The sequence below is a fragment of the Hippocampus zosterae genome, chromosome 15 (genome assembly GCF_025434085.1).
Source record: "Hippocampus zosterae strain Florida chromosome 15, ASM2543408v3, whole genome shotgun sequence".
Taxonomy (NCBI): domain Eukaryota; kingdom Metazoa; phylum Chordata; class Actinopteri; order Syngnathiformes; family Syngnathidae; genus Hippocampus; species Hippocampus zosterae.
The window spans coordinates 15334922-15359861 of record NC_067465.1 but is presented as its reverse complement, the minus strand read 5'-3'; the positions used below and the strand labels follow the sequence as shown (position 1 = coordinate 15359861).

The 24940-nt window shown below is 45.3% G+C and overlaps 3 protein-coding genes and 1 long non-coding RNA gene across 7 annotated transcripts in view; 3 read left to right on the top strand and 1 right to left on the bottom strand.

Moving 5' to 3' along the window:
* The window catches only part of snap47 (synaptosome associated protein 47), a 415166-nt gene that overhangs the window by 182569 nt on the left and 207657 nt on the right, over positions 1 to 24940 (top strand). The window lies entirely within an intron of this gene.
* On the top strand, positions 7103 to 12573 carry LOC127616723 (uncharacterized). Of its 2 annotated transcripts, none has more exons than XM_052088519.1 (2): positions 7103 to 7320; positions 10363 to 12573. In XM_052088519.1, exon 2 carries the CDS (start codon positions 10516 to 10518, stop codon positions 11824 to 11826), a length of 1311 nt encoding a protein of 436 aa, XP_051944479.1. In that variant the 5' UTR covers positions 7103 to 7320; positions 10363 to 10515; the 3' UTR covers positions 11827 to 12573. The 2 variants fall into 2 exon arrangements, with proteins under 2 accessions (XP_051944479.1, XP_051944480.1); XM_052088520.1 differs by lacking the exon at positions 7103 to 7320 and adding an exon at positions 9945 to 10062.
* LOC127616790 (uncharacterized) lies at positions 13300 to 14976 on the bottom strand. Its single transcript, XR_007967173.1, has 3 exons — positions 14784 to 14976; positions 13419 to 14293; positions 13300 to 13342 (listed from the first exon to the last, which is right to left on the bottom strand). It is a non-coding gene; the product is annotated as an uncharacterized LOC127616790 (long non-coding RNA).
* On the top strand, positions 15517 to 24909 carry LOC127616725 (ranBP-type and C3HC4-type zinc finger-containing protein 1-like). The gene is made up of 8 exons (XM_052088523.1): positions 15517 to 16051; positions 17777 to 17948; positions 18034 to 18117; positions 18189 to 18330; positions 21056 to 21146; positions 21226 to 21511; positions 23202 to 23284; positions 24699 to 24909. The coding sequence occupies exons 1-8, from the start codon at positions 15782 to 15784 to the stop codon at positions 24843 to 24845; spliced, it is 1275 nt and encodes a 424-aa protein (XP_051944483.1). The 5' UTR covers positions 15517 to 15781; the 3' UTR covers positions 24846 to 24909.

Genomic DNA, 24940 nt, shown 5'->3' with positions numbered 1-24940 from the left:
CGTTCTGTGCATACCATACATTCCAGGTGAGTTTCGTGATACGCCCTTTGGACGATTCATACGAAGAATCAGACTTGCATTCCCATTTCTTATATGCCGTAATTAGTAGACCTTAGTGAGTTTTTTTCGTCGCCATCTCAAACTTTCATCCGCGCGATTCCTCAGTTTGCGGACTAAAATAACAACCCGCATGCGCACATAACGTCATTCGTTGAACCAACACTGAATACCAAAACGAAAGTAAATTAGAAAAAACACACACACACCACATCACAAACACACATGCAGGCGCAGTGATATCGCGTGGATCACACACACAGTCATTTGAAGTACGGTTACTTTTATGGTTAAACTATTTTCGGTACCGTTTGTCACGTTGTGCGCGAAGCGATAGGATAATTGCTTCGTGCACAACATAAAAACTAAGGAAGTGGATCTCCGAAATGCAGACACCAAACAAGGTCTCCGTAGCAAAAGGGTTTAATATACAACAATTCGCACCGACAAAGTAGTAACATAAAGTGCTGGTCAAAACAAGGACCAGAGGGCACAAAAACGAATAACAAAAAGCGCTTGCACAAAAGGCAAGGTGGAAAATAAGAATCGCGAAGGCAAACAAAACACAATGTAACCACTACACGCAAGCGAGAGCCAAATCACAAACAAAGAACCATACTTACAAAATACTGAGCACCGAGAGTTCAAAAAGCGAAACACGACGAGGTTTGTAGCGATAGCAGTCAATGAGCAAGGAAGTATTCATTCATTCATTCATTCATCTTCCTAACCGCTTGATCCTCACTAGGGTCGCGGGGGGAGCTGGAGCCTATCCCAGCCGTCTCCGGGCAGTAGGCAGGGGAACCCTGAATCGGTTGCCAACCAATCGCAGGGCACACAGAGACGAACAACCATTCGCACTCACACTCACACCTAGGGACAATTTAGAGTGTTCATTCAGGCTGCCATGCATATTTTTGGAATGTGGAAGGCGAAATACAATACTCCAGCTATATGTGCATGTCAGAGGGCTCCTTAAATACAGACTGAGACTAATCATAGATTGGCAGCAGGTGTGCACCAAAAGCCCGCTGATGCCACCTGCTGGCCAGACTGAAACATAACCGTGACAGTACCCCCCCCCCCCTCAACGGACGCCTCCTGGCGGACCACCCGGCTTCGATGGGTGCGCAGCGTGGAAAGCGCGGAGAAGGGACGGGTCCAAGATCCAGGAGCGGGGGACCCATTGCCGATCCTCCGGGCCGTAGCCCTCCCAGTCGACCAGGTACTGGAACCCCTTATCCCTGCGCAGAGAGTCCAAAATTTCCCGCACCGTGTACACCGGGTCACCATCGACAATCCGTGGAGGAGGAGACGAGGTGGGAGGCGGAGCCAAGGGACCGGTGGCCACCGGCTTAAGCAGGGAGACGTGGAAGACTGGGTGGACCTTCATGGTGGGCGGCAACCGGAGCTTGACGGAGACGGGGCTGATGATCGAGTCCACCACGAACGGTCCCGTGAAGCGGGGCCCCAACTTGCTCGATGTGCCGGCCAGACGCAGATCCCTCGTCGACAGCCACACTTCCTGGCCCACCTGATAGGCCGGCGCCGGGCGACGACGACGATCTGCGATCATCCGGTTCCTGGAGGCGGTGCGAGACAACGCGGCCCTGGTCTCTTTCCACATACGATGAGCCCGTCTCATATGACGCTGCACAGACGGGACTTCCACCTGCCCTTCTTGTGATGGAAAAAGCGGCGGCTGATAGCCATAGGCAGACATGAAAGGAGACCGACCTGTGGCTGACGAGACGAGAGTGTTATGGGCATATTCCATCCAGGGCAGGTGAACAGACCAGGATGAGGGACGATGGAGACACACGCAACGCAGAGCCGCCTCCAGGTCCTGGTTCATGCGCTCAGTCTGTCCGTTGAATTGCGGGTGGTAGCCCGACGAGAGACTTGCCGTGGCTCCCAGGGCTAGACAGAACCGCTTCCACACCCTGGAGACAAATTGGGGTCCCCGGTCCGACACAATGTCCACGGGAATCCCATGGAGCCGGAAGACATGGCGAACGAGAAGGTCAGCGGTCTCCAAGGCAGACGGTAACTTTGACAAGGGAACAAAATGAGCAGTTTTAGAGAAGCGGTCCACAATGGTAAGAATAACGGACTTTCCCCGGGAAGGAGGGAGGCCAGTGACAAAGTCCATGGAGATGTGGGACCAGGGTCGAGGTGGAACGGGAAGGGGTTGAAGCAACCCTGCCGGAGGCTGGTGAGAGGCCTTACTACAGGCACAGGTGGAGCAGGCCTTGACGAAATCCAGAACGTCCTTCCGCAGCTCCGGCCACCAAAACCGCTGAGAGACAAGATGCCGGGTCCGATTCATTCCAGGATGGCAAGCCACCTTTGACGAGTGCCCCCACTGCAACACCTCTGAACGCAGAGGTGGGGGTACAAAGAGTTTACCAGCAGGACAGCCAGCCGGGGCTTGGGTTCCGTCTTGGACCTTACGCTCAATCTCCCACCTCAGCGCCCCCAGGATGCAGTGGTCCGGAAGAATGCTACCTGGTTCACTGCTCCTCTCAGCGGGGTCATGGATACGCAACAGGGCATCTGGTCTTATGTTCTTGGACCCTGGACAATAGGTGAGTGTAAAGTTGTAGCGCGTAAGTAGTAGGGCCCACCGGGCTTGACGCGAGTTCAGTCTCTTGGCAGAGCGAATGTATGCGAGGTTCTTGTGGTCGGTGTACACAGTGAAGGGTTCCTTAGTCCCCTCGAGCCAGTGCCTCCACTCTTGTAGAGCTGAAACGACGGCCAGTAATTCACGATTTCCCACATCATAGTTGGTCTCCGCGGGACTGAGACGACGAGAGAAGAAGGCGCAAGGGTGGAGTCTCTGGTCGACTGGGGAACTCTGCGACAATACCGCCCCCACTCCAGTCTCCACCTCTACCACAAAAGGAACTTCGGGGTTAGGATGTTGCAAAACAGGGGGGTTAGTGAAAGCCTTCTTTAATTCGCTAAACGCATTGTCGGCATCCGAGTCCCACCTAAAGGGGACCTTGACTGATGTCAACCGGGTTAACGGAAGGGCTCTCTGGCTATAGTTCCTGATGAATCGTCGGTAGAAATTGGCAAAACCCAAGGAACGTTGTAGCCGTTTCCTAGTGGTGGGTGTAGGCCACTCTACCACCGCCTTAGTCTTGGCGGAATCCGCTCTCAGCTGACCCTTCTCTATGACGAAACCAAGAAACGAAACTGACTCCACATGAAACTTGCATTTCTCTGCTTTGACGAAGAGTCGATTCTCCAAGAGACGCTGCAAGACTAGCCTGACGTGGTGTTGGTGCTCGTTAAGCGTACGAGAAAAAATCAATATGTCATCCAGATAAACAAAGCAAAACACGTTCAGTAAATGTCTCAAAACGTCATTAATAAGACTCTGAAAGACTGCGGGTGCGTTGGTCAACCCGAAGGGCATGACCAAATACTCAAAATGTCCCAGTCGGGTCTTGAATGCAGTTTTCCATTCATCCCCCTCTCGTATGCGGACTAAATGGTAGGCACTACGTAGATCAAGTTTTGTGAAGATGGTTGCAGATTGGAGAGGGGCAAACGCGGAATCTAATAGCGGAAGTGGATATTTATTCTTTATGGTGATTTCATTAAGTCCCCGATAGTCTACACACGGACGTAATGACTTGTCTTTCTTTTCTATAAAAAAGAATCCTGCCCCCAAAGGAGATCTAGATGGTCTAATAAGGCCAACGGCGAGGGAGCCGTCAATGTACTCCCTCAATGCTTCTTGTTCCTTGTGGGAAACTTGATACAAACGAGAACCTGGGAGGGGGGTATTAGCGAGTAAGTCGATGGCACAATCGTACAGCCGGTGAGGCGGCAAAGACTGAGCACGGTCCTTACTTAACACTTGTCGCAAATCATGATAGATGCTCGGAACTTTATCTAAAAGATTCCGGCGGGTCGTTACGAGGAATCCCTCTACCCCCCGCCGCAGACTGCAAACAGTGAGCATAGCAAAACGGACTCCAATTCTCAATTGTGGGGCGTTCCCATGAGATGACTGGATTATGGGTTCTTAGCCAGGGTAACCCCAGGATTAATGGTACAGATCGGGACCGCATCAGAAAAAAACTCCGATGTTTGACACGATTGCCCGATATCCTCAACATTATAGGCCCTGTGATCTGTTTAACTTCCGCCAGGAGTCGCCCATCAAGATCGTGAACCCTCTTGACCTCATTTAACTCCTCTACCGGACAACCCAGTTTGTTAGCTATTTCGGTGTCCATGAAACAGTCGTCCGCCCCCGAATCTACCAATGCCCGAACCGGAAGAGTCAGTGATAGACCATAAAGAGTACCGTCCAACTCGAGTCTCTTGGGACGTCCTGCCCTGGACTCCTCAAGACCCACACGTCCTCCTACCAGCTGCAGGGGCTCCTCCTCTGCGTCGGCTGGGCTGGAACTCGAATGACGCTCGGGTCCGGATGGTCGCCTGGACTCGTGTTCAGCCGGCCGACTACCCGCACGTCGGGGTTGAAAACGGGTAGTTCCTTGTTCGTGCATGCGTTCCCTCTCACGCTCCCGCAAGCGGTTGTCCATGACGAGCTCCTCCAGGTTGGTGCTATCATCGCGGGTAGCCAGTTCATCCTTTAAAGCAACACTTAACCCGCGGCGAAACAAACCACTCAGCGCGCGGTCCCCGTAACCGCTACGGGCTGCCAAAATGCGAAATGAAATAGAGTATTCGGCCACTGATTGCTTTCCTTGCCGATACTCTAGTAACCGACCTTTGGCCTCTCTTCCCATCACTGGATGGTGGAAGACGCGCCGAAACTCTGCCACAAAATCAGGGAAGGAAGACCGAAGGCCGGGTTTAGCATTGCTCACTTCCAACGCCCATGACGCCGCCTGACCAGTCAAAAGACTCATTATGAACGCCACCTTGGTTTTATCCTTGGCATAGCTGTAAGGTTGTTGGTCAAATACCAACGAGCATTGGTGAAGAAATTGTTCACCAAGCCCAAGTTCTCCACCATAACGCGGTGGGTGTGGGATATCGGGTTCCCGCTCCACCGGTGAATCCAAAATTTCGAGTCGATGGGCCAGCAGGGAGACCGTGCCCCGGAGTTCCGCGAGCGCTTGTTCCTGCTGACCCACCAGTTGTCCTTGGCTGGTCAAGGCGGTCATAATCTTGTTGAGGTCTGCGGGATCCATGTTGGCTGGAGTATTCTGTCACGTTGTGCGCGAAGCGATAGGATAATTGCTTCGTGCACAACAAAAAATAAGGAAGTGGATCCCCGAAATGCAGACACCAAATAAGGTCTCCGTAGCAAAAGGGTTTAATATACAAAAATTCGCACCGACAAAGTAGTAACATAAAGTGCTGGTCAAAACAAGGACCAGAGGGCACAAAAACGAATAACAAAAAGCGCTTGCACAAAAGGCAAGGTGGAAAATAAGAATCGCGAAGGCAAACAAAAAACAATGTAACCACTACACGCAAGCGAGAGCCAAATCTCAAACAAAGAACCATACTTACAAAATACTGAGCACCGAGAGTTCAAAAAGCAAAACACGACGAGGTCTGTAGCGGTAGCAGTCAACGAGCAAGGAAGTAGCAAGGCGAAATGCAATACTCCAGCGATATGTGCATGTCAGAGGGCTCCTTAAATACAGACTGAGACTAATCATAGATTGGCAGCAGGTGTGCACCAAAAGCCCGCTGATGCCACCTGCTGGCCAGACTGAAACATAACCGTGACGCCGTTAAAATGACGCCACGGAAACGACACGCTACTGGTAACGATTGTTACCGTGAAATCCTCAGGCTTGCCGTAGTTTTTTTGTTTGTTTTGACTAAGAAATTTCCTTGCGTCCCCAAAACGCACATTGTTTGGAACTGTGCGTCCCGTGGAAAAATGATGCGTCTCAGACGCGGGACACAGAGGTAGCGAGATGGCTGAATCTCTAAAAAATCTCCGAGTACTACTATTATTACCACTACCACTAACACAACATTAATTATTAATAATAATAATAATAATAACATGAATAGTAATAATAACATTAATTAATAAATAATTAATACATTAATTAATAGATTCAACTTCACAATAATAATAATAATGATAAATAATTAAATCAAGCATGACTTTTAAACTACCTGTATGTATAATCGATGTCGATTATTCATTATTCCAAACACGAGAAAGCATTCAGCAAACATCGAAGCAAAAGGACTCCAAAACCCAGCGGCCAAACCCGGAAGTGAACTGCCGACAGCTGTAACGCAAATTACTTGGTTCAAACAAACATTATAGTGCGACCGCACAAACGTGACGACTGTGCAAAAATAACTAAATAAAAGACACCACTGTTATCTAAACTGCCGATCGCTAACGCAAAAAAAAACGTGATTGAAACTAACTGTGATGGCGCTCTTTACACGTAGCGCTCACTCTTACCTGTCAGTGGCAGGCCCGCCCCTCTTAAAGCGCCAGAGTTAATCCATCAATGTGGGTATTTTAGGAGAGAGTTCAATAGATTCCTTAGTGATTTAGCGGTCCTCGGACAAGGGGTTCGAAACTCTAATCCAGTGGTCCCCAAACTTTTTCCTGTGAAGGTCACATAACTTTTCGCTTCTTTGATGGAGGGCCGGGGTCAGTTTGTAACAGCAAAAATGTGACTGCAAGAGTACCTAGCCGTGAAAATATATTGTTTCCCAAAAACCCACACAAAATCAAATAACTTATTTGATACACTCGCGGTATTAAAGACGTCTTTCTTCTCGGGACACACCACCTCCGCGACAGCATTCATGCATTTCTTGACAAACTCTCGTTACCGCTGCTTGCTATCAGTTGAGCAAACCGAAAGCTAGCCCGAACAGATGGCTGGTTCAGCTGAGCTTGGCGTACACATGTATTTTGCTGAGCTAATACATTTGTACTTTTTTGCGTTGGCAGTTTGTCTGCTCTCATTTGCCCATGCAAAAAATTGTACTTGTTGTTGTGACGGGATTCATAGATTGTATGAGACTCCTCCAAAAGTGAAAGGATGTCCTCCGACATTTAAAGTGAGAATTCTGACTTTAATCTCAGAATTCTGACTTTAATCTCAGAATTCTGACTTTAAAGTCAGAATTCTGACTTTGTGACGTTCGTGGAGCTATGAATTGTGGGGGGACCGTCAGCGTGTAGCGTGACTAGAAAGAACGGACATCATGTCGTCACCCGGCGACTTTTTGTGTGGCCGAGGAGTGTCGGAGGACATCCTTTCACTTTTGGAGGAGCAGAGGGTGAGTAAACAGTGCGTCGTGTTTGTTTCATTTGGAGTTAACGTGCTCCATGAAGCTTGTAGCTCCGTTGCTAGTCCGAATGTCATGAATGGATGCACCCAGTTTACATTCGTGGTAGTGATGGGTCCATGAGGCCTCATGAGGCGTGTCGACACACTGACACACTGTGTTGATACTGTGCTGATACTGTGTCACTGACCACTGCCACCTGCTGGACCTTCAAGATCCCTGCATCCAACCCACTCAACAGACTTTACTGACTGATATTTTTTTGTATATTGAACATATAAAATATACAAATCGGTAATAAATTGGCAAAAAGTGAAGGTAAGATATAAAAAAAGGAAAAGAAAATAGTCATCATCACAAATATGTGTTCAAAGGAGTAGAAAGAAGTTAAAAAACCCTAGAGTCCTACCCCTTCTTATATATGAATTGATCATTTTTCAAAATAGAAAAGAAAGTCTACATATCAACAAATGCTTTTACCCTTATGTATGCTGTACTTATACATTTTTACAACTTTAGGTTTGTATATACAGTACATACTCATTGGAGCACAAGTATATGTCGATTTTCTCATATTCATAATGGATGCTACATTTCATTAATATATTAAATAATCTCATCAATGTATTCCTGATGTATTGCTATATTTCATGGGTGTATCGAATTTATTAGCTTAATTCTGATTTGTGTAGTTGTCTCTCAAATTCATTTTTAATCTCAGCAAGAGAGTTACTCATTTTACTGGTCCGTTTCAGAATCATTCCACAGATTTACACCTATTACAGATACACTCCTTTGCGTGATGTTTGTTCGTGTTTTGGATTTTTCTGTATAGGTTAGTACCCCTTAAATTATGACAACTTTCTCGAATTTTAAAAAGCTTCTGGATGTTTTGGCAAAGGAGGTTATTGTGTGCTTTGTACATTAATTGGGCGATTTTGAAGTCAACCAGGTCATGAGATTTCATTAATTTGATAAACAGTGGATTTGTGGGTTCCGTCTATTTGGAGCCAGTGATTGCTCTGATTGCTTTGTATTGTAGTTTTAAAACTGTTTTACTGGCATTTCCCCATATTTCCACACAATAGGTCAAATATGGAAGTAATAAAAGTGTGTACAAGGATTTCTTATTCAGCACATCCTTAGTTTTGGGAGGATCCCTATGGTTTGGGATATTTTTCTTTATTATGTAGCTGCCAGCACGGTTTTGCATCTACAACTGTTCCAAGACATTTTCATAAGGTCATTCATCGATTTGATGAAGTGTATACAATATCATTCACATCCATGCATTCATTTTGCAACATTCAATGTTCAAATAATGTGAAGATCATTTGAATGAGGATGCTTGTGGGCTTTGATTTCACATTTTTATTGAGAAAAATAAGATGCTCCAATGTTTTAAACTTCAGCCTGTTGCGTCTTTTACAAGCGATTTCTCCTGCTGTGGAGAACACACGCTCACAAGGGACGGATGTGGCTGGCGTACAAAGGAACTCCTTTGCGAGGTGGGAGAGGTCTGGGAAAGAAGTGTGTTGTCCTTCCAGTACAGCTGCTTCCTGGAACCTTGATTGTCAAACATGGAGTGGAGAGTCAACCAATAATAATTACTGATTGTCAATTAATCATCAACATAGCAACCGTGAAAAGATGAGTGAACGTTTGTATACCTGGCGTAATACCGGGTGTATCGCGAACTTCATTCTCATGCTTGGCCCGATAATGCCTCAGCATGGTGGAGGTGCTTCTGTTGGTGTATGACAATTCGACCCGGCAAATTCGACATTTCACCTGTAATGAAATGTGAATAAGAAGTAACTAAGAGTTACCTTGAAATGTATTCGGATTAGAATGGTACAACACATGTCAATAATCTGAGAGGCACTCGGCGAGTGCCTCTCGTCGAGAGGCTCTCGGCGACAGAAGGCGATTTGAATAAATAAATAAATAATACCTTATTCTCCGGGACATCAAAATGGTCCCACGCGGCGGATGATTTGCGTCTCTGCTCCATAATCGGCAAGGAAGGCAAGGCACGAACACGAAGTCTGCACTGACACGAGCTTCGACAAGCGAGCGTGAGTGAGGTCTGGCTTGTTTCGGCAGGTGTTCCTTATAAACACTGTGTGGCGGGCTTTTGCTGCGTCAACGCCCTCTGCACTGAGTCGACGCCCCTGGACTAAGTGGCGCAGCCTGTACTGTGCCAAGCAGCCGATGCAGTCTAAACTGCACCGGTGCAGTTCACGTGTCAATTAGCAGCCTCGACTGTGTCAACGCAGCCGATGTGTCAATTAGCAGCCTGGACTGTGTCAACACAGTCGATGTGTCAATTAGCAGCCTGGACTGTGTCAACGCAGCCGGTGTGTCAATTAGAAGCCTGGACTGTGTCAACGCAGTTCACGTGTCAATCACGTGACGTAATGAGCCAGCACATGCATCGACACGTGGTTTGCCCTGTGAGCCCGGCGCATGTGTCAATGCATCGGTGTTGCTGGACCCATCACGAATTTCGTGAATAAGTAGAACGTAACCAATTTAAATAGGTACGTTCCTGTGACGCCACACAACTTTGTTAAAAACAACACCACTCTCGACATCGAACCCTTTTGTTTGGATGGCAGTGGCCGTCTGGAGCATCGTTGCAGCCTAATTGCCGTGAACTGAACACACCTGTGGTCGTGTCGTAGCAAATACTGTAGTGACGTGCCGCAATTCAAGGCTACATCATTTGAAGTATGTGCACACGCACGCATAAATGAAGTCAACAGTTGATGAATTGCTGTCTGAATAGGGAATTTATTATCATAGTTGCATATTCTAATACAAATAGGTTATAGAGTAATTTTCAAGCATAAATGTATCTTTGTACATTCTTAACGGTTTTCAACATTGAAGAGTTGCAACATGTTTGCCTGTGTATTTGGTTTACAATTGTAGAGATTAGTATTACATTTGTGCTTCATACTTTAAAATTAAGCGATTATGTGTTACGGTGATTGAGTGTATATTTTTTCTATTTGTCTTGTTGTGCAGATTGACAGTGATGTCATAGCACTGATGGACGATGCCACCCTTGCCAATTATGTCCCGTGCTATGGAGACCGTATAGCACTCTTCAATTTTTGCAAGACTCAACAGCTCCCATCCAAAAGAAAAAATTGACTTTTGGAAAAATTACGTGAAAAAATGAAAATCAGGAAAGAAAGCGGGAAAGAAGACACTTCCTCAAAGACACAACAAGCAAGACAGACGAAGAGGCAGAAAACAACGAGAAATGTTGCAATTGGATGGATACACAATGATGGAAAAATAACCCAACAGGTGAGGGAGAAGCAGGGAGGGGGTACCAGAAAATTTCAAATGTCCACAGAAGCTGGGTTGAAAGAAATTCTCAAGGAAGGAAAGAAACTATTTTTCCCCGATGGAATTTCTCCTAAAGGATCTGAATTGGACTTTCAGTTTGATGTGTGGGATTTCAAACAAAACCTCCTAACTGATGAAACCTGCCAATCCATCGGCAATATGTATGAGGCTGCAAAGCTCACGTTGTTGCGCTTTTACATTGCAACAAGGCCAAAGGACGACCACCATGATGGCAGCACAGCGTCCAAAGAAGTATTGGTTGTGTCACACGCTGCCAGTGACTACAACTCTGAAATTGAAGAGGTCTCTGTCGATTCAAATGAAATCTACACGGCATTCGACGTTTCTGTTGATTCAGAAATTACTTTTGGCCCCACATACAACACGGAGGGAGATGCAGACATCACGCTTATCTATGATGGTCCACCAGATCCACAAGATGTGATGACAATAACTGTCCAATACACTGACACATTGAATGATATGATCATAGCATTCTCTGAAAATGCAATCTTAAACAAATCACTCAATGTGAAACGCATACTCCCAGATAATACAGAAGAAGCAGGTGTTGGATCTGGAGTACTGCGGGATGTTCTCAGCTGCTTCTGGCAGGAATTCTATGACCGATGCACCCTTGGTACATCAATTAAAGTACCATTCATACGCCATGATTTTCCTGCAGAAAAGTGGAAAGCAGTTGGGAGAATTCTTTTAAAGGGATACCAAGATTGTTGCTACTTCCCAAACAAACTTGCATTTCCTTTCCTCGAGCAGGTGCTTTTCAACTGTGTCTATAGTGATCTAAAAACCCATTTTCTGCAGTTTGTGAGCAGCCAAGAACGTGAAGTTTTGATGGAAGCAATGAAGGACTTTTCAGAAGTGGACCTAGATGATCTTGTGGAAGTTCTTGACAGCTACGGGTGTAGAAAAAGAATCTCTGCTGAAACCTTTCCCACAATACTGCAGGAAATAGCACACAAAGAGCTTATCCAAAAGCCCATGTTTGTGATTGACTGCTGGAGGGAGGTTACTCTTCACCGTGTTTCCATCAGTCTTGAAGCACTGAACAAGTTGTGCTCGGACTTGCAACCTACCTCAAAAAGTCTGCCAACTGCTGAAATTTGCAACTGATTTAACCCCAAAGCAGAAGGAAGTGATAAACCATCTGAAAAGGTTCATCAGAGAGTTGGATGAATTCAAGCTTCAGAAGTTTCTCCGGTTTTGCACTGGATCTGATCTTGTTGTAACCAACGCCATTCTTGTGGAGTTCCAGGAAATGACTGAGTTTAGTAGAAGGCCGGTGGGTCACACATGTGGAAAGGTTCTGCATATTGCTGACAGCTATGAAAATTTTCCAGATTTCCGATCGGAATTCAATGCTGTTCTTGAAAGTAATGTCTGGGCGATGGACATCGTTTAGCTTTTTCTTACCCGTAACTATGTTAATAAGCCATCGTAGGTTGCATCAGCACTACATGGCTTGGGTACATTATTGTGTTCACTGTTTACAATAAGTTTGTAGAAACAAATGTTGCATTGTTTGCCGTTTTTATAGTTACTGTATATAGAAATAACTTGCATTTGGTGTTATATTACAGTAATATACAGTTCTGGGGTTTTGTATACAAAAAGGCAAAGAAGTTATACATAACCATTGGATGGTTGTTTCAACAGCTGTACTGTATTATTTAGGTCCATGCTTCTATCATTAAAAGTAAGAATTTATTGTGTTCAATAAACTTACTCTTCATTCACTATGTTTTTCTGTCTACACATGAATATTGACGGTTAATATACTTGTGTGCAACGGTGAATGGTTTAATAACATTTTACATATATTTCCTAATGGCTGTGAGGCACGTCGGCCTCACAGTGCAGAGGTGCGCACTGCGATTTGCTGGCAACCGGTTCAGGGTGCCCCCCCCCTCCTACTGCCCAACAACTGCTGGGACAGGCTGCACAGCATATCTCGTGACCCTTGTGAGGATAAAGCGGATCAGAAAAAGTGTGGAGATGTTTTCTATCAATATTAACAATAAGACATCCATCCACTTTTGACCCACATATCCTCCAGGGTCACGGGACATGCTGGAGCCATGGCACTGTTGTTTAAAATAAAGGTTTCAGAAAGGGCAAGTCCGTGTACCTCCAGCCCACTGCTGAAAAGAGCGCAATTTAGAGAAGTCAAAAAACAACAACTGGTTTATGGAGCAAATTTGAAGCTTCATTTTCCCAAAATTGCATCAGTACATACTGTATGTCAAATAGACTTCAGTAATTCCTCTCTCAACTTAACATACAAGTCACTTGCATCCAATGGATCTGATGGCGCGTGCCATTCATTTTCCTCCATAAGCCGCTGTTGTGAAAGCGCTATATAAATCAGAATGTATTGTATTGTATTGTATTGTATAAGCAAACAACACAGTTCAAATACAGTTTCATCACAAGGAAAATTGCCTTTTGTAATGCACTCTTCCATACATGCAGTGACCTCTTCCGTTCCAACAGGTTTTAATTGATCCTCGGCACTGTGCATCGCAGGGAATGAATACATGACGACTGGTCGACCTGAAGCTGTATCATGGTGCAATCTTGGTCTTATTTTGTGTGCGTTCCACGTGTTCACAACTTCATCCAGCTCATCCTGAACACAAAGCAGCATAGTTAAGTCTTATATTTTCATTCGTCCAAAAACAATTTGTCCAGAAAAATTATTCTACCTGCACAAGGTTGAGAAAGCAGAACCGGATAAGACTTTTATCCAGAAACTCTCCTGAAAAGTGGCCATCATCTTGAAGTGTTTGAAATAAATTAATCCAAAACTGTGCACTGTTTGCGAAGGGTGGACCACCACCCTTCAATACGCTGATTGGCTGTACTTCTTCCGTAAAGGAAACTTTTCTCCGCAGCAAAATTGTCTGAGTGGTTTCTACGCAAAAACATCTGCATCTGTTCGACACAAACATTTTCTGTGCCCCTGTCTGCACGGATCCTCTCTGGACACCCACCAATGCGTGAAACTGTTTTTATAAAATAACTTGCAACCACCTTAGGGTCACTGTTTGTGGTATAGGCTTCCGCCCATAACACATACCGGCTAAAGCCATCAATACAGCCATTGATGCCAATCCCGTAGGGCTTTAATTTGTCATAGCCATCCAGGTGCCAAAGAGCATTTGGCCCCCCGACAGTTGTATTGGCGCCTTCTTAGGCGTCGTGCTCTTCTTATTCCCACACCTACAGGGTCAACAAATTGTATAATTTGTCTTATTGTATCTTGTGACACAACAAATCCTTTTTGAATGGCACGCAGATGAAGCCACCGATAACCTTGCATCTGTCCACTAGTCATGATCTCGTGCTGGACAAAAGCCAACACGTCTCCCAGGTCTGACTGGTTCTTTCTTCGAAAAAGACCAAGTCTTTTGCATGTCCTTTTCAGAGTCAGAATACTTAAAATAGTTTCAGCATTATGTGCTAAAATTGCAAGTATTTCCTTATTACTGAATCCAAGTCTAAAACATAGCTTGATCAAGTCATCCAAATCTGGATTTCCAGCCACTGTTTGAGTTGCACCCTCCATCAGTCACTTTATCTGCACAAGAAAAGAGTCAACAATTACAATCTGACAAAAAACAACGGTGGACATTTTGAAAACATGACTGCATGACCGTATGCTTGTTAAAGTTTTTAATAATGTTCTCGCTCATGGTACTGCGTTAGTTCAAACTCAAGTATACTCATATTCAGTAAATAGTCTAAAAGTAAATAGAGGTGGGTGTGCACATACTTCCTACGACACGACCGCGTGATCAGTGTGTTCAGTTCACGGCAATTAGGCTGCAACGATGCTCCAGACGGCCACGGTCATCCACACAAAGGGGTTCGATGTCGAGAGTGGTGTTGTTTTTAACAACGTTGTGTGGCGTCACAGGAACGTACCCATTTAAATTGGTTACGTTCTACTTATTCACGAATGTAAACTGGGTGCATCCATTCATGACATTCGGACTAGCAACGGAGCTACAAGCTTCATGGAGCACGTTAACTCCAAATGAAACAAACATGACGCACTGTTTACTCACCCTCTGCTCCTCCAAAAGTGAAAGGATGTCCTCCGACACTCCTCGGCCACGCAAAAAGTCGCTGGGTGACGACATGATGCCCTTTCTTTCAAGTCACGCCACACGCTGACGGTCCCCCCACAATTCATAGCTCCACGAACGTCACAAAGTCAGAATTCTCACTTTAAAGTCAGAATTCTGAGTAAAGTCAGAATTCTCACTTTAAAGTCAGAATTCTGAGATTAAAGTCAGAATTCTGAGATTAAAGTCAGAATTCTGAGAATAAAGTCAGAATCTTGCAAACCTTATTTTTTCTTTCTTCATTTGCCCTAATCCTCTTCCGTAAAAATGGTTAGAGATAAAGACATACCGTAAATATCGATTGGTGCAATTTTTGTGCTTTTGCGCTTCAAGGGTTAAATTATCAATAGTAACGCTTGTATTGGGTTCAGGGCCAAATTGACCCGTTTTCAGATTTACAACAGTAGGAACAGCTTTCGAACACAATGCAAGGGGTAATTATATTTTATTATTCGTTATTTTAGATTCGGTTAGATCTTTTTTTTTGCTTAATTGATTTGCACACACCCAAAAAGCCTTAAGTAAAGGTTTTCAAATATGTGTATCATTTTGTTAAATTTAACATTTATTGTACTCATTATGATTGACTTCTCAATTAATATTCATTTCCGTGCAGTGGGAGGCAGTAGAACTTTTCTCGCTCGAAATATTAAACAAAAACAGAGACGAAGACTCTCGCGTTGTTTCCTGACGGAGCGAAATCGGGCACGAACGTACGTTCTTCGCGTACTTCCTGTTTTGTTTCGTCTCTCTTTTCCCAACCTTGTTGTGGCTCGGTTCGAGTCGAAATGGAACAATTATTCGGGCAGGCAGACAAATACGACCGGCTCATGAGCACACGCCATTTTATCTCCCATTGGTGGAGTTTCTAAGCAGTACCGTCGTCGCTGACGCTCTCCCGCCGGGGCTTCCCAAGCCCCACACGTCCGCGGGGCGACATGGCACTCAGCTCGGGCGGCTGGGCTCCGCAGGTCTCGTTGCTCGGTGCTTCCCAGTCCGGAGCTTGCGACGCCGGGCTCGCTCGGTCGTCGGCTTGCTGCAGCACCGTCTTGATGTCCGTCCGCGTGTCAGTGTCCCACTCCGGTGCTCGCCCCTTGTGCCTGCCCGGAGCCGACAGCGAGGCTCTGCGCCTCCAGCTCAGCATGGATCCCAGCCGGGCCGGAGAGTTTCGACTGGCCCTGCGGGATACAAGTGGGAACCACAATGTGGTGAGGTTTCATCTTAAAACGCCGGATTGCTTCTTACTAACGTAACTGTTCCTTATAATGTATATATTTTCAGGAAGCACCAGTCATAAATACTTTATTCGAAAGGCTGCCGCTTCTTTAAAAAAATGAGTATAACGTTTGTGTTGGTTTGAGTGACATACGGTGTTAATATACTATTTTAACCCTTTCAGGGACAGCGGTTACTACTGTGGACAGATTATCATGTTACCAGGTTACAGGTATATGAAAGGGTTAATACATATCAGTGACATTTTAAAATAATTATACAATTACAAAGAAGACATCATCAAAGTCAGACCCAAAAATCTCATTTAAAACTGATTTTAGCAGTTATATTTGATATATAAATTGGTCATCAAGAGAAAAAAAAGCCACTTTAAGGGGTACTCAACAGTGTTGCCACAGTTACCCTGAAAAAATAATTTAGTTATTTTACTGCATACTTGCTTTAAAAAAATAGTAAACCCTCGGTTAACAATGACGTTCCGTTCCGACAGAGGCCATGGTAAATTGTGCCATAATAAATTCACAATTATGACAAAGATTTGCTTGAAAACACATTCAACGGTCTAATGCAAAACAGTCCAAATGGCGGTAACTGAGCATGTCTGGTGCTGCTGCGCCATTTTGTAGCTCAGGAATGTTGTAACTCAACAACCCCTTGGACAGTAATGCTCAGGCATAATCCAAAGGATGTAGCAATCGCACAAAAATGGCTTTAGTCAGTAGTTTGTGGGCTTTGTTACCCGTACTTTGTGTCCATAACTGTTTGTAGATGGCATAACAAAACAAGTGACTAGGTGAACTGTGGTTACACTAATTACATGTAATCAACGGGGAGCAGCAAGTTTCACTTGAGAGCAGTTTCTTGGATTTGTTTACTTGCTGAGAGCTATTAAATTGGGTATCTCTGCTGCAATGGTGACTCACCTGAAGATAGATGGGTGACGGCATGTCCTCCAAAGACTGCACATTTTAAGAGTGTGTGTTAAACGATGTCAGGTGTGTATTACAAATTAAAAGTCACGTAAAACTGGAGGGAAACAGCAAGCAACTGAGGCAGACCAACCCGAACCAATATGAGGCGTCAACCTGGACGCTCACAACATTGTGGAGTGACTTTATCAGAGTCTCCCGGAATGCTAATTGTTGTTCGAGACATCTCCACGCTCATCTTAAGAAATACCACATCGGAGAGACTGTTTAAGTGCCTCTATGGCTTTTTCCGTGTTGTTACGCATTGCTGCAATGTAGTGTTTCATGTCTGGTGTGCATCATCTGGGTCATTTTGAATTTGGTAAGTCCTCTATGATGCCAAAGAACCATGTTTACATGCAGTGAGGTAGTGCTATTCCGCCATTTTGTGGCCACTGCATGTTATTGAACTTTTTTTGGGAGAGCGTCAATAGTTAATTTCGAACCGATTAAGTGAGGATGGATAATTTCCCGCGGCACGTTTGATGACGTCTCACGGCACACTGTCTGAGAATTACTGGATTTAAGTGACGTAGAGAGGGGAAGGGGCGCATACTTCCGCTCATAAATATTTGATCATGTTTTTCAACAACAAATTCACTCATCTGTCTTTTGTCCCAAAACATGCAAAATAGCCTGTTAGTCACATAGTAAACACTCCTGTCCACTATTTAATTAATTTTACTGAACTGTAAGTTATCTTTTTTTTCCCCCCTTCCCCTCATCCAGTTGGTGGAGTTCGACCTACGCTCAGTGCACTACGAGGTGAAGTCGGCACGCTGCCACGAGATGCGTCTGACGACGCCGCCTCACGACTTTATCCGCTTCTCCTTCCGCTGTGACCGCGAGGCTGAGGAGTGGGCCACCGTGGTCATGTCGTCACTGCGAGAGGCCCAGCGGGGTCGGTTTTCACTTTCTTTGTTTGATACGTAGGTAAATCGACAAGTAACCGCCATTTTTCCTAATTATTTTTCAATTTCTTCCAGTTGCAAACATGGCCGCCTACGAGGCAAGCGGCAAGCAAACAGAAGCCGTTGCCGCCGCCACTGAACCGACGCTGCCGCTCGCCGGTGGGTGTCGCCACTCCTCCGTTAACACCACAACACGTTGACTAACTTTGCCGCCTCTTAATTTTCTTTAGAGGAGCTTTGCGTGGAGCTCGTTAAGGCGGTGGAGGCCGGCGACTCTCAAGCCGCCGCTCAGCACGCATCTGCACTTGCCCGGCAGAAAGCGGCTCTGAGCATCCAGCTGGCGGAGAAGAACTACGCCAGCGCGGAGATCAGGTACACGCACAAGAGTGGAATTTGAATTTGTACCCTGCTTTGAAGTAATAAGAATAATAATTAGAAAACCTAGGCGGCCCGGTAGTCCAGTGGTTAGCACGTCGGCTTCACAGTGCAGAGGTACCGGGTTCGATTCCAGCTCCGGCCTCCCTGTGTGGAGTTTGCATGTTCTCCCCGGGCCTGCGTGGGTTTTCTCCGGGTGCTCCGGTTTCCTCCCACATTCCAAAAACATGCATGGAAGGCTGATTGGACGCTCTGAATTGTCCCTAGGTGTGAATGTGAGCGTGGATGGTTGTTCGTCTCTGTGTGCCCTGCGATTGGCTGGCAACCGATTCAGGGTGTCCCCCGCCTACTGCCCGAAGACAGCTGGGATCGGCTCCAGCACCCCCCGCGACCCTAGTGAGGATCAAGCGGTACGGAAGATGAATGAATGAATGAATGAATGAATTAGAAAACCTTTATTCGTCACCCCAAGGAGAAATTGCCAATTTACAGCAGCAAATTTATAAAAGGAAAAAAGTAGAAGAACAAAAAGTATAGGAGCTGCTATAAAGGCAGCCACTCTTGCGGCGCCATCTTGTAGTCATAAGAACATAATAACGAAATAATACTACACAACACATAAGACACAGTCATTCAATCTTAATCACTTTTGCATACACTTTGTGGTTTGAAGATCTAGACGAAAAAGGAGAGGATCAAAGTGTCCTTTCAGCAGTGGATCAGGGACGTCATGCTCAAAATGTGCACACATCTGCTACAAGCTAAGTTTTGAAAGCAAACAAGAAGCTGTAGCGTCCATTGACGAAAAAAGAGATTGGCTCACATTTCCTGTCCCATGTAAATCCGCTTCAATTCCAAGCCGCGACTCCCAGTACCACATACGCATCGACGCTTGTGCTGACACAACTTCTCCTTGTTGGCTCCACAAGCCATCCGTCCATCCTTCCAGCAGCAGACTGTCCAACAGCACCAACCTTTCCGCTGAGCAAAGCGGGGCTGTGAAAAATGCTGCCCATTAAAGGCACAAAAAACACAAGGGCTGTCCAGGAACAACAGTCAAATGGCACCGACATTCCTCCCAATCAAAATCAGTGCTGGTATACGCCTACTGCTGCCAAGAAGGCCCAAACACCAGGCACAGATTCTTCTGCTTAGGTGAATGTCGTGGCCCCAAAAATGCTGAAAACAATCCACATCAGGTCCACATGACTAACAACAAACACAATGTGACAAAACAAAACACAAAATCAGCAAAAAAAAGCAAGGCTATTGAGAGCACTCGCCAACTCGGGTGCCATCTTGGACTTCAATGCACCTAATTTGTAAATAGAAGTGCACCTACCGGTAATTTGACCACACTGTTAGGTTTTGTACATGGGCCAGACTTCTTTCCTGTCAGCTTTGACTACATGAGTGAACATGAAAAACTTTTCTTAATGAGTATTTTGTTTAGAAATTTACATTTAAAATAATTAGTAATAGATTCATATTGTTCACATGTTTCAGTTAAAGATTTAATAAAAGAGTAACGGGGCGGCCCGGTAGTCCAGTGGTTAGCACGTCGGCTTCACAGTGCAGAGGTACCGGGTTCGATTCCAGCTCCGGCCTCCCTGTGTGGAGTTTGCATGTTCTCCCCGGGCCTGCGTGGGTTTTCTCCGGGTGCTCCGGTTTCCTCCCACATTCCAAAAATATGCATGGCAGGCTGATTGTACACTCTAAATTGTCCCTAGGTGCGAGTGTGAGCGTGGATGGTTGTTCGTCTATGTGTGCCCTGCGATTGGCTGGCAACCAATTCAGGGTGTCCCCCGCCTACTGCCCGGAGACGGCTGGGATGGGCTCCAGCACCCCCCGCGACCCTAGTGAGGATCAAGCGGTACAGAAGATGAATGAATGAATGAATATTTATAGAACCTCAAATATTTCTTTGTAATATTTTCTATGCGCCCCCATTAGTTTAAACACAGTATTCTAATTAATAATTCGAATAACAAAAATCCAGCTGACAGAAAATTACATCACTGGGCCTACGAGGCTCAAGTAACGACCAATTTCAGCTGACCTGTTTTTGGGGTTTGATATGTGACATTCACAAGCTTAGCCATGACAGGACATGACCTCAAACAATTCGACTGACACTTGAGGCACTATGCTGTCATTTTCAGTCAGTGGCAAAATGGCCACCCTCGAGATGGATTAGTGGATGGGTGGACTTTGCGGCTTCATTCATATTCTGCAAACGCAATATAAATCACAATGCTGTGTTTAGACTAGTGGGGCCGCATAGAACATATTATTGTAAAGAAAAAGATTCACTCAACTTCCCCTTTAAACATTTTATTTTTTAAAAATGTGATTTTCCCCCCACAAATTATGTAATTTGTACAGATGTTACTAAGTTTCAAAATTTTGAAAATATTTCATTTGTCAACATGATGAATAGATTACATTAATATTTGGATGGACTTTAAGAAACAGTATAATGGTTTTCGTTTGGTGTATGTTATTCATTTAATGAACATTTTTGCTCATGTTTTACATTATTTTATGAATAGTTGATTGACATTCCATGAATATATTGATTTTGGAACATGGCACATTTGAAACGATGGTTTATGTTCCACTTTAAAGATTCCATTCTATGTGAAAATTCCTTGTCGTTAAGACTAATCGAAAAATAAGATATTGGTTCACAGCGTCATCTCAACATCTTGTTGCCTTCCAGCCTGTCTGTGGTGGTGGAGGACGTCTCTTCTTCCTGTTGCTTCACAGTCAAAGTCTTCCCTTACATGACGGTGGCTGCGCTCAAACAACAGGTTAAAATGCATCATAAGGGGGTTAAAAAAACAAAAAACATCACAAAAATCACTGAGCGGCAGCCGTTACCTCCCCCAGGTGTTTGTGGAGTACGGCTTCCACCCACGCGTGCAGCGCTGGGTAATGGGTCAGTGTCTGTGCACGGACCCCCGCTCACTGGCATCCTACGGTGTACAGCGCGACGGCGACACGGCGTACCTCTACTTGATCTCGGCCCGCCAGGCCCGAATCACGCGACAGCTGTTCCAGCAGGATCTGGAGGGCGCCCTATCCGCCCTGGCCCTTCCGCCCGGCACCGGCCCCGTGTGCCAAGACCCCCGGGGCTACAGCACACTGCCGCCGCGGTTACCCCACACCAGCCAGGGTGCGTCACACGTTTGTACAATGTTTCCTCCAATTGCATGACAATGCTGAAGATAACTTTTCAAAGTCCAGACCAGGGCAAGCTAGGCCCATTGAATCCCATTATCACTAACTGATCATTACTTTCAGCGAGCTAATATTCAAAGCAAGTGGAAGCTGAACACCAAGTCTGCTGCCACAATGGGCTGAAGAGTAATGGTGTTAATTATTAGAATTAAATAATTTCATGGCGGCCCGATAATCCAGTGGTTAGCACGTCGACTTCAGAGTGCAGAGGTGCCAGGTTCAATTCCAGCTCCGTCCTCCCTGTGTGGAGTTTGCATGTTCTCCCCGGGCCTGCATGGGTTTTCTCCGGGTGCTCTGGTTTCGTCCCACATTCCAAAAACATGCATGGCAGGCTGGTTGAACAATCTAAATTGTCCCTAGGTGTGAATGTGGGCGTGCATTGTTGTTCGTCTCTGTGTGCCCTGCGATTGGTTGGCAACCAATTCGGGGTGTCCCCCGCCTTCTGACCGAAGACAGCTGGGATAGGCTCCAGCACCCCCCCGGCGTCCCTCGTGAGGATGAAGCGGTTCAGAAGATGAATGAATGAATGAATGAAATGGAATTATTTCATCGTTGGAACACACATTCCTTTCTAGCATTAGCTTTTTTTTTTCTTCAAGGCAGCTTAATAACTTGTCTGCAATTTAAAGGGGGCATAGTAAATATTAACAGGAAACAAAAGCAGCAGTGTGTTTTCGGCTGCCTTATGAAAGCATTAAAAAAAATAGCTACAATAATTAATAGATTTAATTTTCAGAAACATTTCAGCCCCAGAAACACTTTCTGGCATTTCAAAATGAGAAAAAATAGAAAATAAATTGGAGTGTTAAAAAATTATATTGATCGTTAAAGTACTTTGTTGTTGAATTCCAAACAAAATCTTTATTGGTTTTTCTGTTACAGGAAGTCCCCATGGTACGAACACAATGGCTTCCAAGAGGCTGTTTTAAACTGAATTATTTGTAAATCAGAACACACTAAATTTCAATCAATCGTTGCACCTGAGGTTATTAAAAAGAAAAAAAACTGTAGTATGGTGCCAGAGAAAAGTTGATCCAGTAGGTGTGTGGAAAACACTGAACATCGCTTCGCCAATCACAGGACGTCAACTTGGAAATCTAGCATACAAAAGCACCACCGTCCCGAACACATCTCTCAACTATTAGTTCCATCCATCAAGTCAATGTGCATACTTAGACGGGGGGGGGGGGGGGGGGGGGGGGGGGGTTATTGTCAGTGAGAGGCGGACTCGTCATTCCCGATTCGTTTGGCGATGTCTTGAGGGGACACTTCCCAGGGTGTATATTTTGTGGATTCCTCAAAGAGCGCAAGATCAGGTGGTGCTGCCAAGGGGGTCATCCTTCGCTTTGGGGTGTGATATGACGGCTCGCAAGCTGACGGCCAGCGAGACGTCTTCCTTCTACTCATTGCAAATGAGTGTTGGACATGCGCGTATGGAGCCCGTGTGCTGTGACAGAAAGCGCAACTACAATATCTTACGGGACCCTCCTGTATTTTCTTAAAACTACTGAGCTTTAATGTTAGCACTTCATTTTAGCCATGTTGTTGTTTGTACGTGTGGAATTAGAAGGAAAAAAATGGCTTAATGTGACTTTATACCCAGTGTGAATTAATGTCCATCACAGGCGGTGGCGATAAACCAGCTGACCTACAAGTTGTACTTGACATGGAAAATCTGCATTTGAGCAACAAACCAACTAGAACACAGGTAACCATCAGAACCACACGTTTTAGATTCACCGTCTGCATGAAAATCTTCATTTTGTCACTCTGAGCAAAAACATTGCTCTATCATTTGTATTCGATTATTTTTAATGTTTTTAAATTGGACGTTGTTTCCGAAGTACAGTCAAACCTCGGTTTTTGAACGTCTCTGTTCTCAACCAAATCGGTTTTAGACCAAAAATTTCAAGTTTTTTTATGCCTCAGATTACGACCGAAATTCGGTTCTCGAACAAACTGAGCGCACTTGAATGCACCATTTGACTCCTCTCGCCTTCCTTACACGAGGAAGTGACACTTCCTCAGGTTAGACGAGGAGGTGATGCTTCCTCATGTCGCTTTCCGTTGTGAGCAGATGTGTTCAATAAACGTTAAAGCAATTCGGTTTTCGAACAGCCTTCTGGAATGCATTATGGACGAAAACCAAGGGTTGACTGTACTGTATTCAGAAAAAAATGCCCAAAATACTCAAGAGGTTTTGGCTATAAGCCTGATTGGTTCCCAGTGCGACGTCGACCAATGACAGCACGCTAGAACTGTCATTAGTCGAGAGCGTGCGTGAGAACAAACGCGAAAGTGAGCGAGAGAGAAAGAAAGGGTGTGATTCGGCTTGTCCGAAAAAAGCAGCATGTCTCTCTTCGCCACCTCCTCATCAATACTGATTAATTGTCTTATCATAAACATATCGGCTGCACGGGATAGCTGGCCGGCCGCGACCTGGAGGCTAACGGCGGCCCCACTGTCAGAGCAGCGTAAAGTGAGAGTAACACAAGTCACAAGTCTCTCTCAGAAGGCAACACTGATGAATATTAATTACCGTCTTAGGTTTTATAATTACAGATTTAAGTAAATATAGTAACTGCTGTAGTCTGTCTCAAATATGTACAGCATAAATACTGTTAATATATTTTAAACATGCATTTAAACGTACCCACATACACTGACAGTTACATTCCTAGCGGGGGGGGGGGGGGGGGGGGCTGGGCAACACTCCATCACGGTTTTTCACACGGCAGTGGCACGGTCCCCACTAACCGCGGTAAGTGAGGGAACACGTTATGAATAAATCAAGACAAATAGGAAAAAAAAATGCAGATGCATTCTTTTACATCATATCATTTTTTCCTCCCCCATAATAAATCTAAGTTTGCTAATTATTTCCGTGTGAAGTGAGGGTAACATAATGTGGGTTGGAAGGCCAAAATGAGTCAGGTTTTTTTGGGGGCGGGTCACCAACATATACCAAAGCTGACCCAAAAAAAAGTATCTTATATGTGATTAATGATGATATTTTTAGTAGCACTTTTAGTATATTGGCCCCATGGAGAAACTACATTGCAAAAGACAATTGGACAGTCTGTGCTAACACAAAACGTCCTGCATTTTCCCGTTTCCTGTAGACGGAGTGGGCGTGTCCTTCATGCACTTTCATCAATAAGCCTTCCCGTCCAGGCTGCGAGATCTGCGCTACAGCCAAACCCGACGCAGACGTCACCAACGCCCTCCAGCAGGCAGCGCGCGGCGAGCTGGCCTCGAGCAGCAGCTGACCGCCCGTCGCCGCCGTCTCCTCTCACACGCGCGCATACACAATGCTATGCCAGTGTTGACACACACACACACACACACACACACACAACAGTGA